This window comes from Ascaphus truei, chromosome 4, assembly GCF_040206685.1.
Source record: "Ascaphus truei isolate aAscTru1 chromosome 4, aAscTru1.hap1, whole genome shotgun sequence".
Taxonomy (NCBI): Eukaryota; Metazoa; Chordata; class Amphibia; order Anura; family Ascaphidae; genus Ascaphus; species Ascaphus truei.
Window position 1 is genome coordinate 205,724,146 of NC_134486.1, and position 23,317 is coordinate 205,747,462.

Below are 23,317 nucleotides of genomic sequence, written 5' to 3' on the forward strand. Positions count from 1 at the left end.
GTTTAAAAAAAAAATAAAAAAAATGTATTATTTGTACCGATTCAGCTCCATTTCCAACTGGTATTAATTTTGTGCAAAATAAGTATTAGTTATGCGATTACAATTCAGAGCATAAATGTATTTATATCTTCCTGGGTTAAGGGCTTATGGCAGTCAAATATAAAATGAAAAAAACCTTGCTATCTATTTAATGTTTCAGGCAACTTAAAAATATGCATTGCATGAAATTCAAGTACAGGAAATATTTAAGAGATTGGGCTATATTGACCAAGTGGTACTAATCAAATTCTGTTGCTTAAAGACACTTTACGACCCATTCCATATGGTGCTGTGGCAGTGGAAAACATCAGCCGGCTGCTTGGCAAAGATGGGCTTTTAGGTTTAGTCGAATTAATGACTAATGAAACAATATTTAAGTAATAAATCCAGAACAAATAATTTCTGACAAATAATTCCCTGTACGGAATAGATTACCATTATAGGCTAGATATACACACACACACACACTGGCACAATCATATTTTTATTAAGGTAGTCTGCATTTTCTTTTAAACTTTACAGTACTTAATTTTAATAAATCTTCCAGACACTTCCCCCAACTACACACAGAATGCAACACCCACTTTCCTCAATGTTTCTCCTCATGTGCAGAACGCTCACCCACAGGAAAGGGGTGGTGGTGGGGGGGTCAGGGGCGTCCATCTCTGTATGCTTCAGCCTTCTAAACCTAGCCACCGCCCCCCCAAACCAAGAGCTGCTACACAGTCTATACGAGTGTTGTACCCCTGAAAGATGATTGGCTACCACATGTTAAATTGCTAACATTTCCATACAGCACTGAAAGAATAGGACCCAGAAACCAGCCAATCACCTTTCAGAGTTGACATTTGTGGGGAAAAAAAAAGAGAGAATGATGAAGGATTGTGTGACGATTATTATTTATACATTTTGCTAAGTTGTTCCATTATTGAAACTAGCTCAGGGTTTCCCCCTAGAGATTCAATGTGTCCATAAGCTTCAGCTTCTAATTCTCTTAAAGTTTGCCTTGTATATTCAAAAGAGCCCACCTTCTCAAGATAATGAACGCAGTATTTCTTTATGTCTACATTCTCTGTCCTCTGTCGCAAGATGTTTTGTACCTGAGTACTTTCAGGTCTAGACCAAATCGCATGTATGGTCGGGAATGAAAACTTTCCCTCTGTTAAGTCTTCACAAAAGCTTTTGTTCTCACTATATTCTTTTGAATTTAAATTTGCATAATCATCTCTTATTTGGAAAAAGAGTCCCAGAGTATTCAGAAGTGGCTTTAAGTCCGTGTCATATGTGGAGAACAATTGCATAAGGCCCACAGCTAATCCAAAAAGTCCCCCTGTTTTCTGCAGCACCATACACTTGTACTCTGCTTCTGTGGGACATGTATAGGTATCTCTCCAATAAATATCCAATCCTTGACCTCTATGGAGTTCAAGCAATTGCTGCGTGAAAACATTGACCGCATTTGGATGGTTAAGCGTTAAAACTTTCTCCAAACCAAGAAAATACACATAGTTGGCAGAATTTATTACGGACGGAATTCCATATATGCTGTGAGCCACAGGGAAACCTCTCCGCAGCTTGGAGTTATCTTCAATGTCATCAATTAGTAAACTGGCATTATGCAACATCTCTGTCACTTCAATAATTACCTATGGCAAAAACAAAATGAAAGTGCTCACATTAGATGGAGATGCATACATTTTACTCAAGAAAAAAAACTAAAAAAAAAACTGATGAGATGCTGGCAAACTTCAGCTTACAGGTCATAGAATGTTCTTTTGCAATATATTTATGCATATTTACAAGTGGCACTGTAAAAACCAGATAACCATCTACAGAGTTTAAGGGACGTCAAAATAATGAGAATACAATTGTCTTTCATCAGAGCATATACAGTATGTAAGTCTTTAGAGCCATTAATATACAGAGCACTTTCACAGTAGTAATACAAGTGACAATCATATAAATAACAAATACAAATAACAGATAATGGGAATAAGTACTTTCAGACATAAAAAAATTACATTTAGGAAGAGGAGTCCCTGCTCCGAAGAACTTACAATCTAATTGGTAGGTAGGAACATACATACAGTAGGAGGGCGTTCTGGTAAGTGCGTCTGCAAGGGGCCAAGCTTTATGTATCAGGTGTATAGTATTAGTCACGGAGCTACTCATATGATTCGTTAAGCAGGTGTGTTTTAAAGGTGGATAGAGAGGGTGCTTGTCTGGTATTGAGGGGAAGGGCATTCCAGAGGTGTGGGGCAGTCAGTGAGAAAGGTTTAAAAAAGGTGGTAGAGGGCTTTATATACAGTATTGGGAAACACTCTCAGCTCACTACTAAAGAGAACTCTATAGCCATGTGTACCGTTTGATACCTATCTGGATCAACTACATGTGTGAGTGACATGCTTGCCATGGGATTGAGTGCTGCCCTCTCTCTGGCTGTTCCTATATATTACAGAATGTGGCCACACTATGGGGGTTAAGCCCCTCTCTGGCTGAAGAAAACAATTACTTTTAACTCCATGCTGTGGTATTTTTTGGACATTGTTCCCCTTACTGCTTTTCATGACTTTTGGGATGCATGGTAGGATATTAGGTCTGAAAGGGCTACCACCCTCAAGTCAAAAAGGTAAGGACAAAGTAACCTGTCAAATCCTGCTTTTTGTGGTTCCAACAAATTTTGATCAGGCTCTGACATCTTTATATAGTATTGGGATAACCCGGAAAATATACATCATCCCGGGAGGTTCATTTTAACCGAGCAAACCCTGCAAAGCCATTAAATACAATATTTGTCCCAAGACTCTAGATCTTCTCTTAGAGCTTTTATTAATTGCGTGCAATCAGCCTGATATAGGGCGATGGGAGTGTCCATTTGATGCCCAGATATGGAATCAAATGTTTTTCCCCATTACAGGCCAAAGTTTATGGTTATAATTTTTTTGTGGCAGTTGGGAGACCAATACTTAGGGCCTTTCACTGATTTGTTTTTCTGGAAACCTGATACGTCGCTGAATTTTGGGAGTGCTTAAGAGATTGGGCAGAGATATCATGGGTCTGGATAGTGCAAGGAGAATATCAGCAGCAAACAAAGATTATATAATTTGATGGGGAGGGGGAATGCTTTGTAAATTATGGTGGCTCCTTATCGAAACACGCAAGTTAGCTCCATGACAAGTGCAAACAGCAAGGGAATGTAACTGCATTTTAAATATAAAAATCTAGTTCCACCTTATTGGCCAATGTATAGATTATATAAAGGTTATTCTGCCATTCAATGTATAGGGAACAGTCTTAATTTCCAATGGAAGATCTTCTTTGCCTACAAGCTTTTAATCACTATGTGGTAAGTGAACTCCAATAATGAGGACTTGGAACCATTTTCACACTTCAAGGACCAGGATTCTAAAACAATTGCCATACATACATCTTCCATGGGCCACAATGAACCGAACATAGCCTTTCAGACTAGCTCTATGCTGATGAGTTGTTCAGGTAGATCAAGTCCTTCGGATTCTGAAGGAGCAAATTCCCGATTACCTACACATACTTTAAACTGCCTGGAAACTTTCCTCCTGCAAGTTCAATGTCAGAGCAAGATCTGAAACGTGCCTTAAGCATTCACATGCAGATGCAAAATCCCTTAAAACTTGTATATGCTTTGGCAGGAACAAAAAAGTAGAGATCACAAAACTTTTAACCTTACCAAATGGGAGAAGAGATGCCTTCCTGTTGCATATTTACTGCTACTAGAAAATTACATAGGACAGGACTATGCAAAGCTAACATCAATAAATTACAAACATCATTTTTATTATAAAAAAATATTGTACCTGTGTTTTGTCTTCTGGGACATTCAACCAGTGATTAAAGGCTTGAGAAAGCTTAGTCCTTATTTGTTTACCTGTAATAAAGAAATGGTAAATGGGGGGAGGGGAGGAAGGAGGAGAATTACCATGGAAGCTACATAAAGTCAAAGAAATCCTTTTCATTTGGTCTTTGTATTTTACCCCATAGTTAACGATGGCTGCTTTAATCATAGAGAATTAGAACTCATTGTAACATTAAAGTAAAAAGTAACCAAGTACCTGGAAGCTGAAGTAAATACTTGTAGGGTTCCAACAAGATTCTCTGAGATGTCTCACTTGAATTCGTTGCCATTTCTTTAAACCTTAGGAGGAAAAAATAAATGTAAAGTTTTTAAAAAGGTTAAAAAAGGCAGTCTGCAGAAGAGAAACATTGTTAGCACTATTTTGCAGTGCACCAATGCTTTTTCCCTGAGCACCTTGCAATATTTATAAAGTAACAAAAAGATTGAAGGTTTAGAAATATCAAGCAAAGAGATTGCTTTTAGTAATAGCCTCTTTCAGTTCACAGAGTGGAGTCCTATTATCTTTAATAGTTGGGGATTTGATGCAACCCAACACAAAACACGAATCTGGCGTTAACGACCATTCAAGTAAATGGCGCATAACGCAGTATTTGATGCTTTACCCTGCAACGGACCTTTGCTAATCTCCCCCCCTCAGTATATTGGTAAAGGAACAGTAATATATTGGAACTGGGGTAAAGTAGGGAGAAAAAAAAGCCACTTGACAATAAATGATAAAAAATAGAAAAAGAAGAATTTCAGATTGCTAAAGGTTAACATTTGCTCATCCCCAAAGAGTTTATTAATTCTGTTTAGCAAAACTTTATTAGATTTATACTACATAGTTTCAAATTTTAGTATTTTATTGGTGTGTGTAAAACATGCCAGGAAAAAATAAAATAAAAGTTGGGGGCGTGGCCAAGACCTCAAGCTAGAAGGACGTGTGGATGTGCAGCTCCATCCTAGCAGATCGGAAATTAGCACAATTAAGACCACCAAAAAATCCCCCCAAAAAGGAGAATATAGTCGGGGGAAGACTTACCCCAGACTCTGCGAGATATAATAGAGCCAAAAAGCGACACACTGCAGAAATTCACGGCTGGTCCGTCAGAGCTCCAGAACCTGCACATACACGCGGCAGGGTGCCCAAAATGGCCCTCATCAGCGACTGCTAAAGTAGATCTCTGATCGGGAGCAGGAGAAGAAGCGACGGAGGATCATCTGGCGGGAGCCCCTACTTCGACGTTGGGGAGGGTCGCCAGATGTCAAACATTGACCGGCGAGGCAGGAGGTGGACCGCGGGCGGGAGGTGTTCCAACACTACATTAGGGAGCCGTCGGGGCTCCGAGACTACAGGTGAGGGAGATCTGCTCTCCTGATCGGACCGGGCGAGGGCGAAAGACAAGGTTCCAGGTGAGGGCTCCGGTCCAATCTGCTAATCCGAGCCTCCCGCGGGTGGAAGCGACCCGGTGGTGGCCGCACCTGTCGGAGGAAGAAATTGCGGCGGCCGTTTTTTCCTGGCGCACCACCAGATTTTGGCAGAGTCTTGCCTGCACCGTTGGTCTGGCGAACGCCGGCGGGCTGGTTGATATGTGGGGACCTCTCCCGTCTAAGTGTCAATGCGGGGGACCAGTGGCGGCAACTCACGATTTAAGCCCCAATGCTGCAGAGGTTAAATCGGTGAGGCTGCATCGAGGAGGGTGGTGGCCATCTTGATTCAGCTGCAGTGTCACAGTCTCCTACCCCATCAACTGCCGATAAGGGCCCCCCACGGGTAGAGGGCAACCTCCCCACGTCGGTGGGATCTGTCACTTGAGGGCAGTGTGTGGTCGCCCGTCTTTCCCCTCTTCTCCAAAATGACTGCGGTGTGCCTGTGTAGCAGGGAGAGGAGGTGGGGTGCAGCTTCAGGCGGGAGGAGAGAGACCAAGAGCTGTCAGCATCCCTATCCCCATACAACCAACTGAAGATTGCTGGGGCTCGGATCTTGGTTTGCCGAATCCTGCTGCGGGAGGGACTGCAGAGGAGAGAGGTGGGGGGGGGGGGGGGAAAGCCGAGCCCCAAAATAGCTGTCCTGCACAGGGCCCCATCAGAGGCGAGAGCTGGTTGGCCCTGTGCAGAGATCAGGGGAAAGAGGTACCCACACAGAGAAGGGGAAACTGGTCCCTGGAGCCTACGTTTCCAGGGGAGACTAGCTGCAAGACCAGGTCTGCATAGGAGGAGAGAGCTACCGACAACAAAAAAAACTCCCCGAATGGACTAAATAAACAAACAGACTGTACCTTTCCCTGAGCCCCAGCATTTATGTCAAAAGTTCAAACAAAAAACAAGCGAATAACTAATCAATGTGCGAGTGAGCGAGATACCTCGGTAATGAGGGGGCTTAACTCAACTTAAAACAAACATGCATCACCTAATTAAATTCTGCTCTGACTATAAATAAAATTTGCCGACCAATAACACTCATGCCACCCAAGCAACAAAACAAACAAACAAAAACCTACAGTCCCGTAGGAGGCCTCCCTTTTCTTCCAGAGACGCAATATGGGGGCTAAAGATCAAGATACCCCCCAGCAGGTCCATCTTCCACCTAAGCCAAAGCGCCCGGCATGGGCGAAGGCTCCAATTCAAGGAGAGAGAAAACTAAACCTATCTGAAAAATCAGGGCTGATTGCACCTTAAGAATTAACCCAAGACAATATCTCAAGATGAGATATGTTCTGGATATAAGTTACAGGTTGATAATAGGCTATCTACCCCAGAGAGGTTTTGCAAAGCCCAGTTGCGGACTTTACATTATATATTAGGTATTAAAGGTTATGTTCAATTTATATTTTTTATTCTGTTTTATTCCTATAGGTTGAATATAGATTTTGAGATATCTGGAGACGGATTGTCAGCTTGAACCTTTTTATGTAAACCCCCTCCCCCCCAAACCCCCATATGCAACTAAGAATCTCCTATGGCTTAACAAAAAAATCTAGGCCAGCTGAGATCTACAAAAATCCGGCGATATCTTTTTCCTGTAATTTCTGGGACGCTCTTAAATTCAGGTTCCAGTTAACTAACTTCCCCTCCCCCCATGCGACCTCTGTTTATGGACCCCTTCCTTCCTTTTTATATGGTGTCACAGGAGACCAGGTATTTACACCTTTTTACCGGGATCATTCACTGAGCAAAACAAGATCATTTGTTTTACAGTCATTTATTCCATAGAAACAGACATACACACAGTGGATTACAAACAAGAGAAAATACATTTACTGGGGGTCTGGGCTAAAAAACAAAACAAACAAACTAGCCTTTCCTAGGTGAAATAAGAGGTAAGACAGTCTTTAGGTTAATCGGGACGTGTCCCGAAATGTCCTGGAACTTAAAAACCGTCATGAAGTTCCTGACGGCACCACTGTATGTGCGCCGGAGCTGACAAAATCCTCTGACAGGGAGATAGTACCAAACGTCCTGGTACGCGTTTTGGCGTGCAATCCCAGCCGCGACCGCTACATTCTATTCTCAGAACTTGGCCCTGGAAAGTGGGACTTTACTCTAGCCAATCCGGAGCGTGGGCGAAATCCTACAAGCCAATCAGAGAATTGCCAGTCTAAGCTGGGCAAGCACGATTTGGATTCTAACAAGGGCATGCGCCAATTTAGCAGCTCTGCCACTTGTCAGTCAGTAGCCACCCGCTGGGTTAGGCTCCTCAGTCTGGCTTGGGGCAAATGGTGGTCTGAGGACTCCATTTCTTCCAGGACATGAGTACTTGAGCCCAGCCCCGGTGCCCAAATGGCTTTCACACCTTGGCAACCTCGGAGGCTTTCATGTCCGGGACCCGAGCAAACTTGGTGGCACGAAGCTTGGTAGCCACATGGTCTCTCAGAAACATGAACCTGGAAGTCGCCAGCTCATAATACCGTACACAACATATGTACTATTAAAAACACTAAGAAACAAAATATTTTCCCCCATATTTTTTTCGAGGTCCCAAAGTAGAATGAAAAAACGCTTAGGTTCATTTTCAGGGCTGCATCTCATTCCCTTTAGATGTGTAGCACTGCCGCAGTTTCCAGCTCCCAGTGAAACCGGAAAAATGATAAAGTGCCTAGTGCACGAAACGCGTAGGTGCGTTAGTGTTGCTCCGTTGTCCCCTTGCTGCACCACCCTGCAATAAAACCTGACCTGTTGTTCAATTGAAAGCTTACCTCGTCATTTTTGCGGTTTCACTGGGAGCTGGAAACTGCGGCAGTGCTACACATCTACACCCTTCTTCTTGCTGCATACCTACCTGGATGAACAGCACGCCCTGGATATCGAGGAGTCCTGCTAGCACCAAGGTAAAGGGCCATAGTGCCCCCACATATATGTATATGGTTACCGGTGCCTGTTATTACGTCCTATTGGTTACTAGGAGGGGCCGTCATGGGGTTTCTTTCTGTGATGGTCAAGTGGACCTCACTAGACTCCTAGCCCTTACCTGACAAATTGCCACATCATTCATGGACTCTCTCATGTTATCCAGTATTATTTACATATGTCATGGAGGAATTCTGACCGATTTTGACGCATCACAAACATTTTTGTTTCATTCCCTTTAGAAACTGGACTTAAGTTTCATAAAATCCCTCGCAACCAACCTCATATGGTGGGAGTGCCCCCAGAACCCCTATACCAGGTTCTTGCTGATCAGAGTATTAACTGGGCACCCCCTTATATTAGGGACCCCGTTACCGTTTCAGGGATAGCACCCATCCCTATGCCCCATTTACCTTTCTGGTCTGTGCTGAAGCAGGAAGTCCTAGCGGTGAGTCGTGCAAGTGTTTTCAAGGGAAGATTCTGCCGGAGCAAATGTATCTCAATGTATCTGAGAATCCGTCCTGATTCCCGGGTACATTTTTGGGGTATCTAGCAACTCTGGAAAACCGCTACCTAGACACGTTCTGACAAAACTTTCTCCGTAACGCACCCCCCACCCCCCCGAAACCCAATCTCTGCTTGTTGGCACACCTGGAAAGGTAAAACACAGAAAATTCTGTGTCGCACAATTACATACATTGCAGATACAATAAACAGGCCCAAGAGCTGACACTTAAAAATCCCCAAATATGGATCATATGTAACCACCGGGCATAATACCTTAATTGATGGCTTGGTTACCCCCTCACTGTCACATATGGGTAACCAACCAACCAACCAACCAACCAACCCTTGGACTCAGAAAGGCCTCCTGAGAGTCAGCGATATGCTTATCCATTGGAAGGGCCCCTTCCTTTGCTTCTTTACAATCTAGTCATGATATCCCTGTGACGGTAGGGGGAAATATGGCTGCTGTTAATAAAAGTTAAGTCTGCCATTACCCTTGCATGTCAGCAATACATTGGTATTGTATTATATGTTATGTATATATGTATGTCTTTGCTTGGTTCCAGCACCTCAGTAATCAGGGGGTTAATATGTTTGCAGTAGAATTGTTGCAAATGTTATGTTGCAGTCCTACCCACCAATCAGGGCCCAGCATGTAGGCAGCTCCTGGCCCTGAGTGTTGCAATGTATGGTTTAAGTATATAAAAAGGTGGGGAGGGAGACCCCTAGCAGACAGAGCCTGCAGAGAGTTAGGCCACATCCATAGAAGGACAGGCTGCGCTGAGCCGTTCGGACGCTCCGCGCTGAGCCCAGGCATCCTCAATGAGGATGTCTTTAAAAAGGGGGCTCACGCGAGCGTCCGCAAGCGTGCTGTGGAGTTGGATTTTTCAGCCGACAGCCAAGCTGTTTTCAGCACGCTGTCGGCTGAAAACATCCAATCAACGCGAAGCAGCGTCAATGTGACGTTGACGTCGGTGCGTCGCGGGCGATTGGCCAAGCAACGTCACTGCCCCGCCTCCCTCAGCCTCCCGATCGCGCCCACTGGCTCGCCTTCATGTGCATGAAATCGCACAGGCTTCAGCAGGCGAGCCTCAGCACTGCTCCCATCTCTATGGACGCAGCCTTAGGCCCGGGCCATAGAGGGGGGGAGCCGTGCTGCACCGCGCTGACGCTCGCCTGCAGAAGCTGTGCGATTCCATGCACATACAGGCGAGCCAGCGTCCGCGATCGGAGGTGGGGGGAGACTGAGGGAGGCGGGGCAGTGACGTCGCTAGGCCAATCGCCCGCGACGCACTGACGTCACGGCGCCGTGACGTTGACGCAGCCCCGCTCTCATTGGAGGTTTTCAGCCGACAGCGCGCTGAAAAACAGCTTGGCGCTCGGCTGAAAACTCCAAAGCCTGAGCACGCCTGCGGACGCCTCAGCACGGCCAGTCCTTCTATGGACTCGGCCTTACAGAGGTGTTGCTGTGACAGGAAGAAACAGCAGTGTCCAATCCAGTGCTGGTCTTAGGCCTGAAAACCAGTCCTGTAGGCACTGGGCAAAGAGTTACAGGGAAAATCTCTGCAAGCAGGTCCCTGCGACTAGTTAGGCAGGGTATCCCCCAGTTGGGTATGTGTGATGTTTGTCTCTTTTGTATAGGTGTGGATATGTTTATCCAATAAATTTATTTTATAAACTCTCGTGTTCTGTCTGGCGATATTGATCCCTGGTATTAGTCCTGGTCTCCCGTGACAATCCCCTCCTCTGAGTTTTTTTTTAGATTTCTCCAGATCAGACACTATATACAATCTACAAAATCAAATCAATCCCACGATCTTACTTTGTTCGAAGATTAGCGTTTACACTAATCCTCTTACAAAAAGGGTATTATCTCCATGCTATATCATAACCTGGAACGCATTAAATGTAACCAAATTCCTGATAAATACATTATCTCCTGGGAGAAAGATTTAAATACAAATTAAATCTGGATATATGGAAAGATATATGGGAGGCCGCCTCCAAAAAATCATTGTATGTTGTGATCAAGGAGGATATCAACAAACTAATATTCAGATGGTACATGACTCCAACCAGGCTACATTCTCCCCCCCCCCCTCCCCCGGTGTCTCCCCATTGTTCTGGTGTAATTGCAGGGTGTTGTGGAGTATTACTGCATAAATTCTGGTCATGCCCTAAAATTAAACCACTATGGAGGGAAGTATTTGCCTTGATATATAGGATCCTGGGGATAATTATTCCCCATGATCCATTATATATAATACTAGGTAAACCAATGGTCAACCAAAATAAAAAGGAAGCCAATATAATTTCCCAAATTTTAATTGTCACTAGATTTGGAATTGGAAACAATCTGGCCCTCCTTCACTACACCAAATAAACAATACCATTTGTCACATGGTGTATATGGAAAAAACTGTCTGCCTATTTAAATGGCTCCACTTCACAATTTTCAATGACTTGGGTTCCTTGGTTCCGACATGCAGGTAATATCTCCATATTATTTAGATTAAACTATTTTTGAACGTTGTGATCTATGTTGTGTCAAAACTATTGTTCATTATACTGTATATGTACAAATGCTGTGTCCTTCCCCTAATTCCCCCCACTTGTGCTTTTGCCAGATTATATGCATCAATGTTCCCCTCCCCCCTTTCTTTTTGTACCCCCCTCCCTAAATCTTGAAAAATCTATATCTATATATATCTATCTATCTATCTCTCAAAGTTGTTTGATTGTTAGTAGATGTGGGGATTCTCATTGGTCCCTCGGTCCGCCGGCCCATGCCCCGAATCCCCCACAGGTCTCATTGGCCAAGACGTACGCTGACCATTATGGACACACCTACTCCACAGAGTCTCACCCCTGCAGACTCACCATAACACACTCTCCCTGCTGACTCAGACACACACCTTGGTAAGTTTAACAATCTCTGCTGTCCACCACCCCTCTTACCCGTCCACAGTCTCACAAATTATCACATCAACACTCCCCTTACGGTGTCCACGCTTCAACCCCCTTCTAACCCGTCCACGCTCTCACAAATTCACACACCAGCACTACCCCACGCTACGGTCATGTCCTCATCCGCTCTTAGTACGCAGCTGCTTACAAATCACTCTCTGCCTTCCCGAGCGCTCCGCTATCTTAAAGGCCCGCTCCGCAAGTTCACAACCATCACCAGCCCCTTCCCAAACATCACCAGCCCGCAACCGCTCCGCACGCCTTCACTCCCACCTTCACCACCCATCAATGGCCGCCTTCACGCACACCTCCACGGCCGCTGTCAAAATTACCACTTTTACCACTTAATCAATGTAAATGTCCGCACCATCATCAGACCAAATTAATGGTATTTATTGTACACCTTCATAACAATCAAACATATTTAATGTCCACCTACAATATAAATCTCTCATAAAATGGCCAAATTCCCACCACATTTATTATTTGCCCACATCACCCTCTCGAACTCTAAACAAAATGGCCGCATTGACAATTTCATGTACATCTAACTATGGTCGCATTAAACACAAACTACATTTATAATCAACACATTCCTTTACACACTACATACATTTAAATGTCACGCACACAATACAAATAATTCCAGCTCCTCTCTTACCCGACCACCAAATCAGCCTTCCCACCCGCTCCGCTACTTCCCAACCGCTACGCAATGGGCGGCTTCACGGCCACGCCACCGCTCCAGCACCCCCGCTTACCCGCCCAACACCGATACGCTACTTACCGCCCTTCACCGCCGCTCCGCTACTAGGGGAACTACTGTGCCACTTCACACAGTAGCGCGCACGCACTCACCTCCCCGCTGCTGTGCACCCACCAGCGGGACCCGCACCCTCACACACTAGCGTGCCACCGCCAGTCCAGGGGGGGGGGGGGGCAGGGAGTCATGAGAGAGGGGGGGGGGCAAGCCTCCCTCACTGTCATCCCCCCTTCCCTGCCTTTCACGCCACCCCTGCCTTTCACGCCACCCCCGCCTTCCCGGCCTTTCACGCCGTCACCCCCCCCCCCTCCATTTCACGTACCCCTCCCCCGGCAATCCCGGGTATATCAGCTAGTTACTAATAAAAACAAAAAATAAAGTCAAAGGCCATAAATTCATTAGTTTGACCATGTGTACCTAAAAAAGTACAGTTCTTTCTTCGATCATAATGAAACAATTGTAGTAAGATGTTTTAAGGATAATGATTGTTTAATAAACACCTACATGTTTAGATATATTGCCTCAGTTTTATGTCACCCACTTTCCAAACTTGGTCCTCAACCAGTAATTAAAGGGTTTTATGGGCTATTTAGGTTAAGGTTTTGCCTATAGTGCCGCCGACGGCGTCACGATGGGTAACGTCACCCGTCGCCGTAAGTTATGTTTCGCCAGTCGGCGGCATCGCGGGATTCCCGCAATTTGATTTGTTCAAGGGCCATCACGTGATGCGACGACCCTTGAAAAATCAAATTCTACCGGTGTCAAGTTTTCGCAATGTCGCTCCGTCGCGTTCACTATAAGCGCACGCGGCGGCAGCAATGCTTTTGTTTTTGGGCGACGTCGCGTCGCTATAAGCCCGGCCTTAGCTGTTCGACCAACGGTGGCATCAACTACTATACAAACAAGGGATAAAACTAAAATAATTCCACTCTACTTGAGGACCGAGGCTAATTCACCAAGACATTAAATAAAGATAGCAGACACTCAAAGCTTTTTATCAGCATACATACCAAAAAAAACAACTGTCCAATTCCTCAATAATGAAGTGTCAACCAGCTACATTTCAAGTATCAAACATGCCCATGAGGAAAAGAGGTGCAAGCGCAAATAACACTACTTATACGTGAATAGTGATAAACAAAATTTATACTGTCCTTGATAGAAAGTCCAGCTTCCAAAACAGGACTCAAACCCAGTCCAGATAACAGTAATGGCGAAAATGTCAGTGCAACACGTTTAGATTAATTTATGAATGTTGGACTCACTCACGTGTTCCACGTGACAGTCAGTCAGTTCAGTTATATAGAGAAACCAACTCAGAAATCATCCAGGTAAGTGCTTCACACCACTAGAAACGATTTCCCAAATGATCCACAAGGAAAATAGGAGGGAGGGGAATCCCACATACAAGAAAAACAACGCAAATATAGTGTAAATTGCTTTAATTATTAACAAACACAAAGTAATGCACTTACATAAGTGTCTTTGAGGTGATCTTTCAGACCACCCTGAGTCACAACACAGGAACTGGACAGACAGCTCTCCCAAACCGCCTTTAATCCGGCTGCACGACCGATAAGCAGTCACTTGGCTGAGTACTTGGAACCTATTCTAGGCTGAAGTTCACCAACAGTGAGTGAATGCCCCCCAAAGTCTCTGTATTGCAAGACTCCGTCCTACACATTTCATCTTTATTAAACTTCCTCAGAGGGTAATCTTTAGACCCTGAGGGAGTCTAATATAGACAAAACGCATAGGGCGGAGTCTTGCAGTACATCCAATGGTTAAGAAGTCGGTGGTGATTGGTGAAAGATGCAGACAATCTGCTAAAAAGAAAATGCAGGCATCACATACAGAAATAAAAGTAATTAAACATTTCTTTTTAAAGGTCTGTTATGGTTTTCCTGAGAGTGGTCTGTGTTAAGAATAATTTAATCCACCTACAGCTATAAGGCACCATTCAAGTATATGGGCCAAAAAAGGTGTCTTTACTGCTTTGCATCACTTAGTCAATATGGCCCTAATTTTTTATTTTATTAATTCTAGCATATAAAAAAGTGGGCTAAAACAAACAATAGGTGTGCATTTAGTTTTTCAAGGAAGAAAAATAAAACAAATATTTGCTTTGAGTAACTTCATCTGCCTGACTCTCAAACATTTGTTTTCCATTTTATTGAGTCATGTAGGGCAGCCCCTTTATTCAGAGGTAAAGCGAGTGATTTTGCCAGAACATAAAGTCAAACTGCATGAATTATGCATCAATCGGGTATAACCCAATATCAGCAAGTCCGTTGTTACCACGTACAAGTGTTTGCTAAACACCCACAAGATTCAGATTTTTTGAAGATGTAGAGAACATCTTAAGGCCTGGGACCCGGTGCGCCCGGCGGCGCGGGCGGCCACACGCGTGTTCCCCACCAGCAGGGGAATCCTCCCGAGCCGGTCCCGGTCCCCCCTGGCTGCACAGCTCACTACACGCTGTGACGCGTCAGCCGCTACAGGATACAAGAGAATGGTGATCCCTAGCGTTGACGCTTCACGTGGTGTGGCTGTGAGCCAATGAGGAGGGGAGGCTTCGGGGGGAGGAGAGGCTTCGGGGAGCGGGGAGGAAAAGCAGCGTGAGTGCCTGTCTGTGTGTGCGTGAGTGCCTGCCTCTGTGTGTGTGTGTGTGTATAAGTGCCTGCCTGCGCGTGCGCGTGTGTATGAGAGTGCCTGTGTGTGTGTGTCTGAGTGCGTGAGTGCCTGCCTGCCTCTGTCTGTGTGTGTGTCTGTGTGTGCCTGAGTGTGTGTGTGTATGAGTGCCAGCCCGAGCCCGTGGAGGGAGGGAGGGGGGGGGGGGGGGAGAGTAGCGGGTCCCTCCCTCAAGCCACGCCCCCCCTCCCGCTCAAACCTCCCACTCCCGCTCCCTACAGACCGCATATCGCGGTCTGTGTCTGTCAGCGCCCCGCCTGTCTGCAGTGCGGGAGCGCTGACGGAGGGAGCGGGGCCTTAGCCTAATGTTTCTTTGAGTGAAGATGAAATGTGTATGCACGCTTCATGGAGCGGCCTTCAAATAGAGGTAATGGAGGTGTGCGTTTAACATGCAGATCTAAATTTAGTCGTTACAAAATTGTAATCTACACCAGGAAGGCTATAAATCATATTGTAAAAGGTTGAGAGATCTGTAAAGACTGGGTAGATTGATTTGAATTCTTCCAAATCATTAGAAATGACATGATATTTACAGCTCTTCAGATGCCCGGGATGTTACACATCTGTATTGTTGATCTGCCTCTTGCCAATATTTAATTTGAAGCCCATTATTTTTCAGTTTATTGGTTTATCTATTTATACATTTGTATCAATCACTTGTTATTGCTACAGCTTAATTTTATTTATGTTTATTACCCTTTTTTAACTGATATTTAATAAAAGTTAAGCCACAGTGTTCAGTGTGTAATTAATAATAACATTTTTTGTTTTTAAAAAGGAAGAAGGACCCCTTTCTTTTTACATCAGATGTTATATATTTCTCGCTCAATCCCCATGAACATTTGAACAATAGCAGGTGTAACGTAGATTAACACTATATAAGTATAAGGCCTAGCTCATGGTTGTGGCGAGGGCGCGCACTACCGTGCACACTCCTGCAGCCCCAGCGATGTGTGCGTTAGCTGCAGGAAATTGGGGGCGTGGTGAACGCGTCACGGTGCTGCTTCGCCCTCATTGGCTGAATCCGCTTACGTGACCTGGACATCACGTGACTGCAGCCCGAAATCTCAATTTGAGTTGTGGCGGCAAAATGTAGCAGATTCGACGCACGCAGCGCCGTGGGCACCTGAGGAACTACCATAGGGAATCCGGGACTCTTACCTGAAGTGCGTGCGGGCACCAGCCCGTGCACGAAGCGATGCTGCCACCATGAGCTTGGTGTAAGAAACACAATGTAGACAATCAACTGATAACTAAATTGATGTCACTGTATTATGTCAACAAGTACCAGATACACTGCCGTAGGTTCATGGTCATTAAACAAGAAATAGGAATTTTCCCTTTGTGGCTCGTAAATGTGTTAAACTGTTGTAATCTAAAAAAATACCAAGATTACTAAAAAGTTTTAGTTCAAAGTATAATTCAAAATGTCCTGCTGCTGAAACCCACAACCGAAGATGAGAACACCAATGTCTGATTGATAGCGCATTGATACAGCTGCTCCCACTCCTGACTGATACGTTTTATGAATCAATTTTTCAGTCCTCCGAATGACCACTCACACAGGAAACATTTTAATGTTAGAGTTTCACCATACTTGCTCGGTCTCACACACTTCATACCAGTCTTATCTTCTTCAATACACACCATTTTCAAACTATGCACTTGGTCATGATGCAATCACCAATTCCAAAGAATATTTATTAGATGATCAAATAATTCCCAAATGTAATGTACTTTGACTGACCTATAATTGCTAACATTTTCTGAGAGATGATATTTTGTGGCAAACCAATTTCCATATATAGGCCAGAGCCATAATAATAATAAATATATATAATATTTACTGGCACATGTAATTCACTGAGCACTTTTGAGCGCAGCAGGAGCCCATGCTTCTATCGCGTTAAGGGAAAAAGACAAAACTGTTTTGGGAGGAATTGCTGCATTAACCCTTTGAGCGTTGGGAAACCTACAGCATCAGAGTGCCTTACAGTTCACAGTCACATGAACATTCGATAGCAATCACGATTGCAGGTAGGCTCACGAAATCAATGGAAGTATTAAATGTGATCTCCCCTTACAAAACAAGAATGTATAGAACACTGTAACCCTGAACATAGTACAGCCTGGTGTGCCAGCCCATGATGCTTCATTATACCCAAGGTTAAACATACATATACACATACACATAAACGTACATACATACACATCCCAACTAAGCGATTACTATTCCAAGACAAATTTCCCTAGCCAATTCCAATCTGGCTTTCGCCCCAAACACTCCACCGTAACAACCCTGCTAAAAGTTTGCAATGAAATCCAGTGTGGAATGGAACGGGGACAACTCAATGCTGCAATATTCCTAGATTTTGCAAAGGCTTTTGATACTGTTGATCATGCTATCCTGCTTAACAAACTCCAGAGCTCAGGAATAGGGAAGCATGCTTTAAACTGGTTTCAGTCCTACCTATCAGGTAGATCCCAACATGTGTCCATCTTAGGCTCTAACTCCAACCCCCTGGATATCACCTGTGGTGTCCCGCAAGGCTTTGTTCTGGGGCCCCTACTCTTCTCAGGGTTCATCAATGTCCTTCCCACAGCTTGTAAGGAAGCCTCAATACACATGTATGCAGATGACACAATCCTATATGCACACAGCCATAGCCTCTCTGACCTTCAACACATACTTCAGTCTGACTTTGAGACTCGAAAACTGGATTTCCCACAACAAACTGTTTTTAAACACTGACAAGACTGCAACAATGGTATTTGGGACCAAGACTAAAATTTTAAAGCTTCCAGCGACTAAGCTCCAGATTAGAACCAACGCTAACACCACCCTAACTCCTGTTACTAGTTTTAAATACCTGGGCATATGGTTTGACTCCCACTTAACATTTGGGATGCACATTGATACCCTGACAACCAAGACCTATGCCAAACTATGTGTACTTTACAGGAACACATCCTCCCTAAGTTTCCTGGTCAGAAAGCGTATCGCACAGCAGATGCTAATGCCAATTATGGACTATGGAGACATAGTATATGGCTCGGCACCTCAAACCCACCTTAGCAAACTTGACACCCTCTACAATTCAATTTGTCGTTTTTTTCTCCAATGCAACTACAACACACATCACTGCGAAATGCTCAAAGAACTAGATTGGTCATCACTCGAGTCTAGGCGCAAAGTTCACCTTTCCTGTCTTGCCTTTAAATTCTTTAAGGGCAAGCTACCCAGCTATCTGAACAAGCTCCTCACCCCTACCACATGCAGCACTTATCTGAGATCAGACTCCAAAAGACTGTTCATGGTCCCAAGGCTCAACAAAGTATCCGGACGTTCCTCCTTCTCTTACCGTGCACCCCAAAACTGTAACAACCTACCAGAGACTCTCACATCCACCACCAGTGGATGCTTTCCCTGGCCTTGGTCCGCGTGCCGTCCGGGGGGGTGGGGGTGGAGGAGGGGGGACCTGTGACGTCACGGTGCTGGTTCGCCCTCATTGGGCGAACCGCTCACGTGACCGGCCCTCCGCTTCCGTGAGCGCTTGAATTTAAAATTTTTCGAAGACTTCCGCTTCCGCTCTCATTGCGGCTGCAGGGGCTCACTGCCGAGCAGCAGCGCGCCTCAGCACGGTCCAGCGCATAAGCGCTGACCATGCCCGAGGCCTAAGGCTGTCTCACATTTTAATCTAGTCTAACTGTTTCATACGCCCATACTATATAATTTTCTTTAACTGTGCATGCAATGTCTTTTATATAATGTATACCCTGTTCATTTATGTAACTGTATTTGTAACCATGTATTATTTGTCTTAACTCTGTGCCCAGGACATACTTGAAAACGAGAGGTAACTCTCAATGTATTACTTCCAGGTAAAATATTTTATAAATACACATACACACACTTTTTTTTTTTTTTAGCTACTGTACACTAATTTATTATAAGATCAGTTTGCCTGCTCCCCAGGCACAATCCATTCGTCCCATGCCCATCCTGTTACCATAATGCCCAATATCTGAAAGCTTACATCAGGAAGAATGGGGATAATAAGTGAAATTTCTAAAACAATGGGGGCTTGACAGCAGAAAAATTACACATTTTGATGATAAAAATTGGGGCGTCTCATGACTGGGGAGAGGTGGTCAGTAAATGGGAATCAGAAAAACAAAGGGCCCCAAGTGACCGTTAATAAAGCAGTGCTTTTTTTTTAGTTAAGGAACCCTATAATTATATATTTTTTAATTCTGTGGAACCCTAAACCTCTCTAATAGCGTGCCTGAGATCAGATGCCCTTTAGGGATGCCCAGGGAATCAAAGGGTTCCTAGGAACCCGTTAAAAAACATTGTAATAGAAAGTAATGCACAGGCAGGACAGCCTAAGGCCTCGTTCAGGGTGCCAGAGACAGGAGTTGGAGGGCGGGCGTTCGCGTGTGCGAGCGGCAGTCTGCTGGGCGATGTGTGCACATCATCCCCAGCAGACCTTTTCAAGAGTTGAGGAGGCGGGGCTACAGACAGCAGCTTAGGGATCGGTGTTGCTGTGTTGAAATCATTTTCAAGAATGATTTCATTGGCTGCCGAGGTACCAGTGACGCTGCTGCAGCTTCAAAAAACAACTTGGGTTGTTATTGAAACTGTAGCCATCGTCAACTCCGTACTTTGGAGACAGGGCAGCTGCTACCCTGACAACCATAATTCACTTTAAATACATTGTTTCTGACGTCTGCTCGCACGTAAGTACGCCCTCCCTCCCTCCGAAGCCAGCAACCTGAAAGTTCAGGGTGCCGGCTTCGGAGGTGGAGGGGGGTGGGCGTGCTTACGTGCGGGCGGACGTTGGATACAAATTGTTTAAACTGAATAGCAGTTGTCAGGGTAGCAGCTGCCCTGTCGCGAAGTACGGAGTTGACGCTTGCTACAGTTCCAAAAAACAACCCAAGTTGTTTTTTGAAGCTGCAGCAGCGTCACTGGTACCTCGGCAGCCAATGAAATCATTCTTGAAAATGATTTCAACACAGCAAAACCGATCTCTAAAAGACCGTCTGTCGCCCCGCCTCCTCCTGAAAGCTTGAAAAGGTCTGCTGGGGATGATGTGCACACATCCCCAGCAGACTGCCGCTCGCACACGCGAACGCCCGCCCTCCAACTCCTGCCTCTGGCACCCTGAACGAGGCCTGGACGCTCGCACACGCCCGCCCTCCAACTCCTGTCTCTGGCACCCTGAACTCAGCCTTAGGCCTCGTTCAGGGTGCCAGAGGCAGGAGTTGGAGGGAGGGCGTTCGGGAGGGCGTTCGGGAGGGAGGGCGGCAGTTTGCTGGGCGATGCGTGTTCATCCCCAGCAGACTGTTTCAGGAGTTGAGGAGGGGGCGGGGCTACAGACGTGAGGTTAGGCATCCAAGTTGCAGTCATGAAATCATTCTGAAGAATGATTTCATTGGCTGCCTAGGTCCCAGTGACGCTTCTGCAGCTTCAAAAAACGATTTTTTCGTTTATTGAAATTGTAGCCAGCGTCAACTCCTGGCTTCGGAGACAGGGCAGCTGCTATCCTGACAACCAGTATTCAATTTGAATACTTTGTGTCCGACGGCAGCTCGCACGGCAGCTCGGACGGCAGCACGCCCTCCCTCCGAAGCCTGCACCCTGAACGAGGCCTTAGACCTCGCTCAGACAGGCGGCTACATCGCCGTGCTTGCATTTGCGCCTCCGCCGTGCGCTCCTGCAGCCCAGCGATCTGTGCTCAAACTGCAGGAGTTGGTTCGCAGCGTTTGGGGGCATAACGGACACATCACAGAGCTGGTTTGCCTTTATTGGCTGAACCAGCTCACATGGAATGAAGGTAGTGCACGCACTCAAACAAAAAAGGTGAAAGTGGGGTAGTTAACCGCCGGTGCGCTGGTTCTGGGGAGCTCCTGATGTCCCAAATAGATCCAGTGAAGAAGAAAAATCAGGCACACGGTCTAAACCCCTTTTCATTTGACGATTAAATGCGTCAAGGAATCCAACGTTTCGGCAGTAATATTGCCTCTCTCAAGGTGTAGGCTACCAAATACAAGTCACTTGTATTTGGTAGCCTACACCTTGGGAAAGGCAGTATTACTGCCGAAACGTTGGATTCCTTGGCACATTAAACCGCTTTTCATTTGACGATTAAGACCGTGTGCCTGATTCTTCTTCACTGAACCAGCTCACGTCACGCGATTGTAGCCCCAAATTTCAATTTGGGTTGTGGCGGCAAAATGTTGCAGCGTCAACGCTGCACTTAGGCCTCGTTCAGGGTGCCAGAGGCAGGAGTTGGAGGGCGGGCGTTCGGGAGGGCGGTAGTCTGCTGGGCGATGTGTGTTCATCCCCAGCAGACTACAGGCTACAGACGTGAGGTTAGGGATCGAGGCTGCAGTCTTGAAATCATTCTCAAGAATGATTTCATTGGCTGCCGAGGTCCCAGTGACGCTGCTGCAGCTTCAAAAAACGATTTTTTTGTTTATTGAAACTGTAGCCAGCGTCAACTCCCTACTTCGGAGACAGGGCAGCTGCTACCCTGACAACCAGTATTCAATTTGAATACTTTGTGTCCCACGGCAGCTCGCCCTCCCTCCGAAGCCTGCACCCTGAACGAGGCCTTAGCCGCAGGTGGAGTTTTCAGTTTGAAAACTCCCACCGAACAACCCGAAATTGTGACGGACGTGCGCATGTCGCAACGCGGCCTGTCTGAGCGAGGCCCTAGGCTGCGTCCAGGCTGAGTGCATGCTGCATCACGTTATGTCAATGTGATCATCTATAGTGTGTGAACCCGCACACGTGCCCGTTACCCAGAGAGCAGCTTGACGACACAAATTATTTTGTATGTCATGCGATGGCCAGGTCACGTGAGTGGTTCATCCAATGAGAGCGTGCACATTAAGCCAAGGACGCGGTATTGGGACGACGACACCAACTTGTGCAATACATGCAAAATACATCAATCATTTAGAAACCACACCCAAATGAAGCCTTGAGGCCAAATTATTGATGTGAAACTACTTTGCAAGCACCTACATTGTTTTGATGGGAAAAATTTAATTAGTTGTCACAGAAACCCGTAACGTAAGTGACATGACACAGAAACATCCTCGGGACTCCGGCGCACACAGAAAGATCCTTGGGCCTCCGGCGCATCGTGCATGCGCAGAGACCTCCGGCAGAGCACTAACACTTGGGAAACTGGGACTAAACACACACACACACGGATTTCACAGATATATATATTATATACACACACACGTGTGTGCAAATAGCTAAAACATGGGGGGCAAGCACACACATTCCAAGGCAAATTTGTGTTGTCACTGAAATTGTGTTTTGATTTTTAAATTAAAACCATCACAAATACAATTGTTTTCACTTAAAATGTGCGTGCTCGGCACAGATACCCTTTTTTGTTAGAGAACAGTGTTGAAAGGGTGATATTGGGGTTGCACACTAAAGAAAACATGTTTATGCCGCCCTACCTTTCCTGCTTTTAAGCATAAATATCCCATACGGCGTTCTAAAGTGCAGTCCATTCTGTTTTTATAAAGTCTTGCAAGGCACCACTACTTTTTTTTTAGGCCACCATGATCACTGGGTCACATCTTGGCCAGAAGAGTCCCAGACTGCGCTCAACCCTCACCCGCTGAAGCAACAACGCTTTAACGCCAGGCGGGTATTCTATATAAGCCATCACTCTTTATAGAGTGCACTCGCGTGCAGAAGTATGGGCGCCTCTGCGGCGCACCCACCTGCTTCTGGCTATGACTGCTGCTCTCTGGTCGCCTCCGTCCTCTACCTGGTACCCGAACCTGATGTTACCACGTAACTCCGACTTCCTTCCTAGTCAAAGCGTGTGTGCGAGATCAGCGCGTTATCTCCCCCCTTGTGATTGAGGCGCCGCACCCAACAGCCCGCCCTCCTCATCCGTATTCACGACTACAAAATGCGCTACCACGCCCCCGCCCCCCCATAGCGCCTGCGCATTTGGAGCTAAATGCTTTACCGCACCGACCCTTCCCACTGCATTCTGGGGTATGTAGTTTAATTCACCACAAGACAGTGCAGTGGGAACGTCTGCGGCTGCAGAGACTGGTACTTCATTTCCCGACAGCCTTCGCCGACG

At 45.7% G+C, this 23,317-nt stretch overlaps 1 protein-coding gene across 1 annotated transcript; it reads right to left on the minus strand.

Annotated features, from left to right (window-relative positions):
* Positions 1-510: 510 nt before the first annotated feature.
* On the minus strand, positions 511-23,136 carry GGPS1 (geranylgeranyl diphosphate synthase 1). Its single transcript, XM_075596766.1, has 4 exons — positions 22,944-23,136; positions 4,128-4,210; positions 3,873-3,943; positions 511-1,685 (listed from the first exon to the last, which is right to left on the minus strand). Exons 2-4 carry the CDS (start codon positions 4,198-4,200, stop codon positions 936-938), a joined length of 894 nt encoding a protein of 297 aa, XP_075452881.1. The 5' UTR covers positions 4,201-4,210; positions 22,944-23,136; the 3' UTR covers positions 511-935.
* Positions 23,137-23,317: the final 181 nt, after the last annotated feature.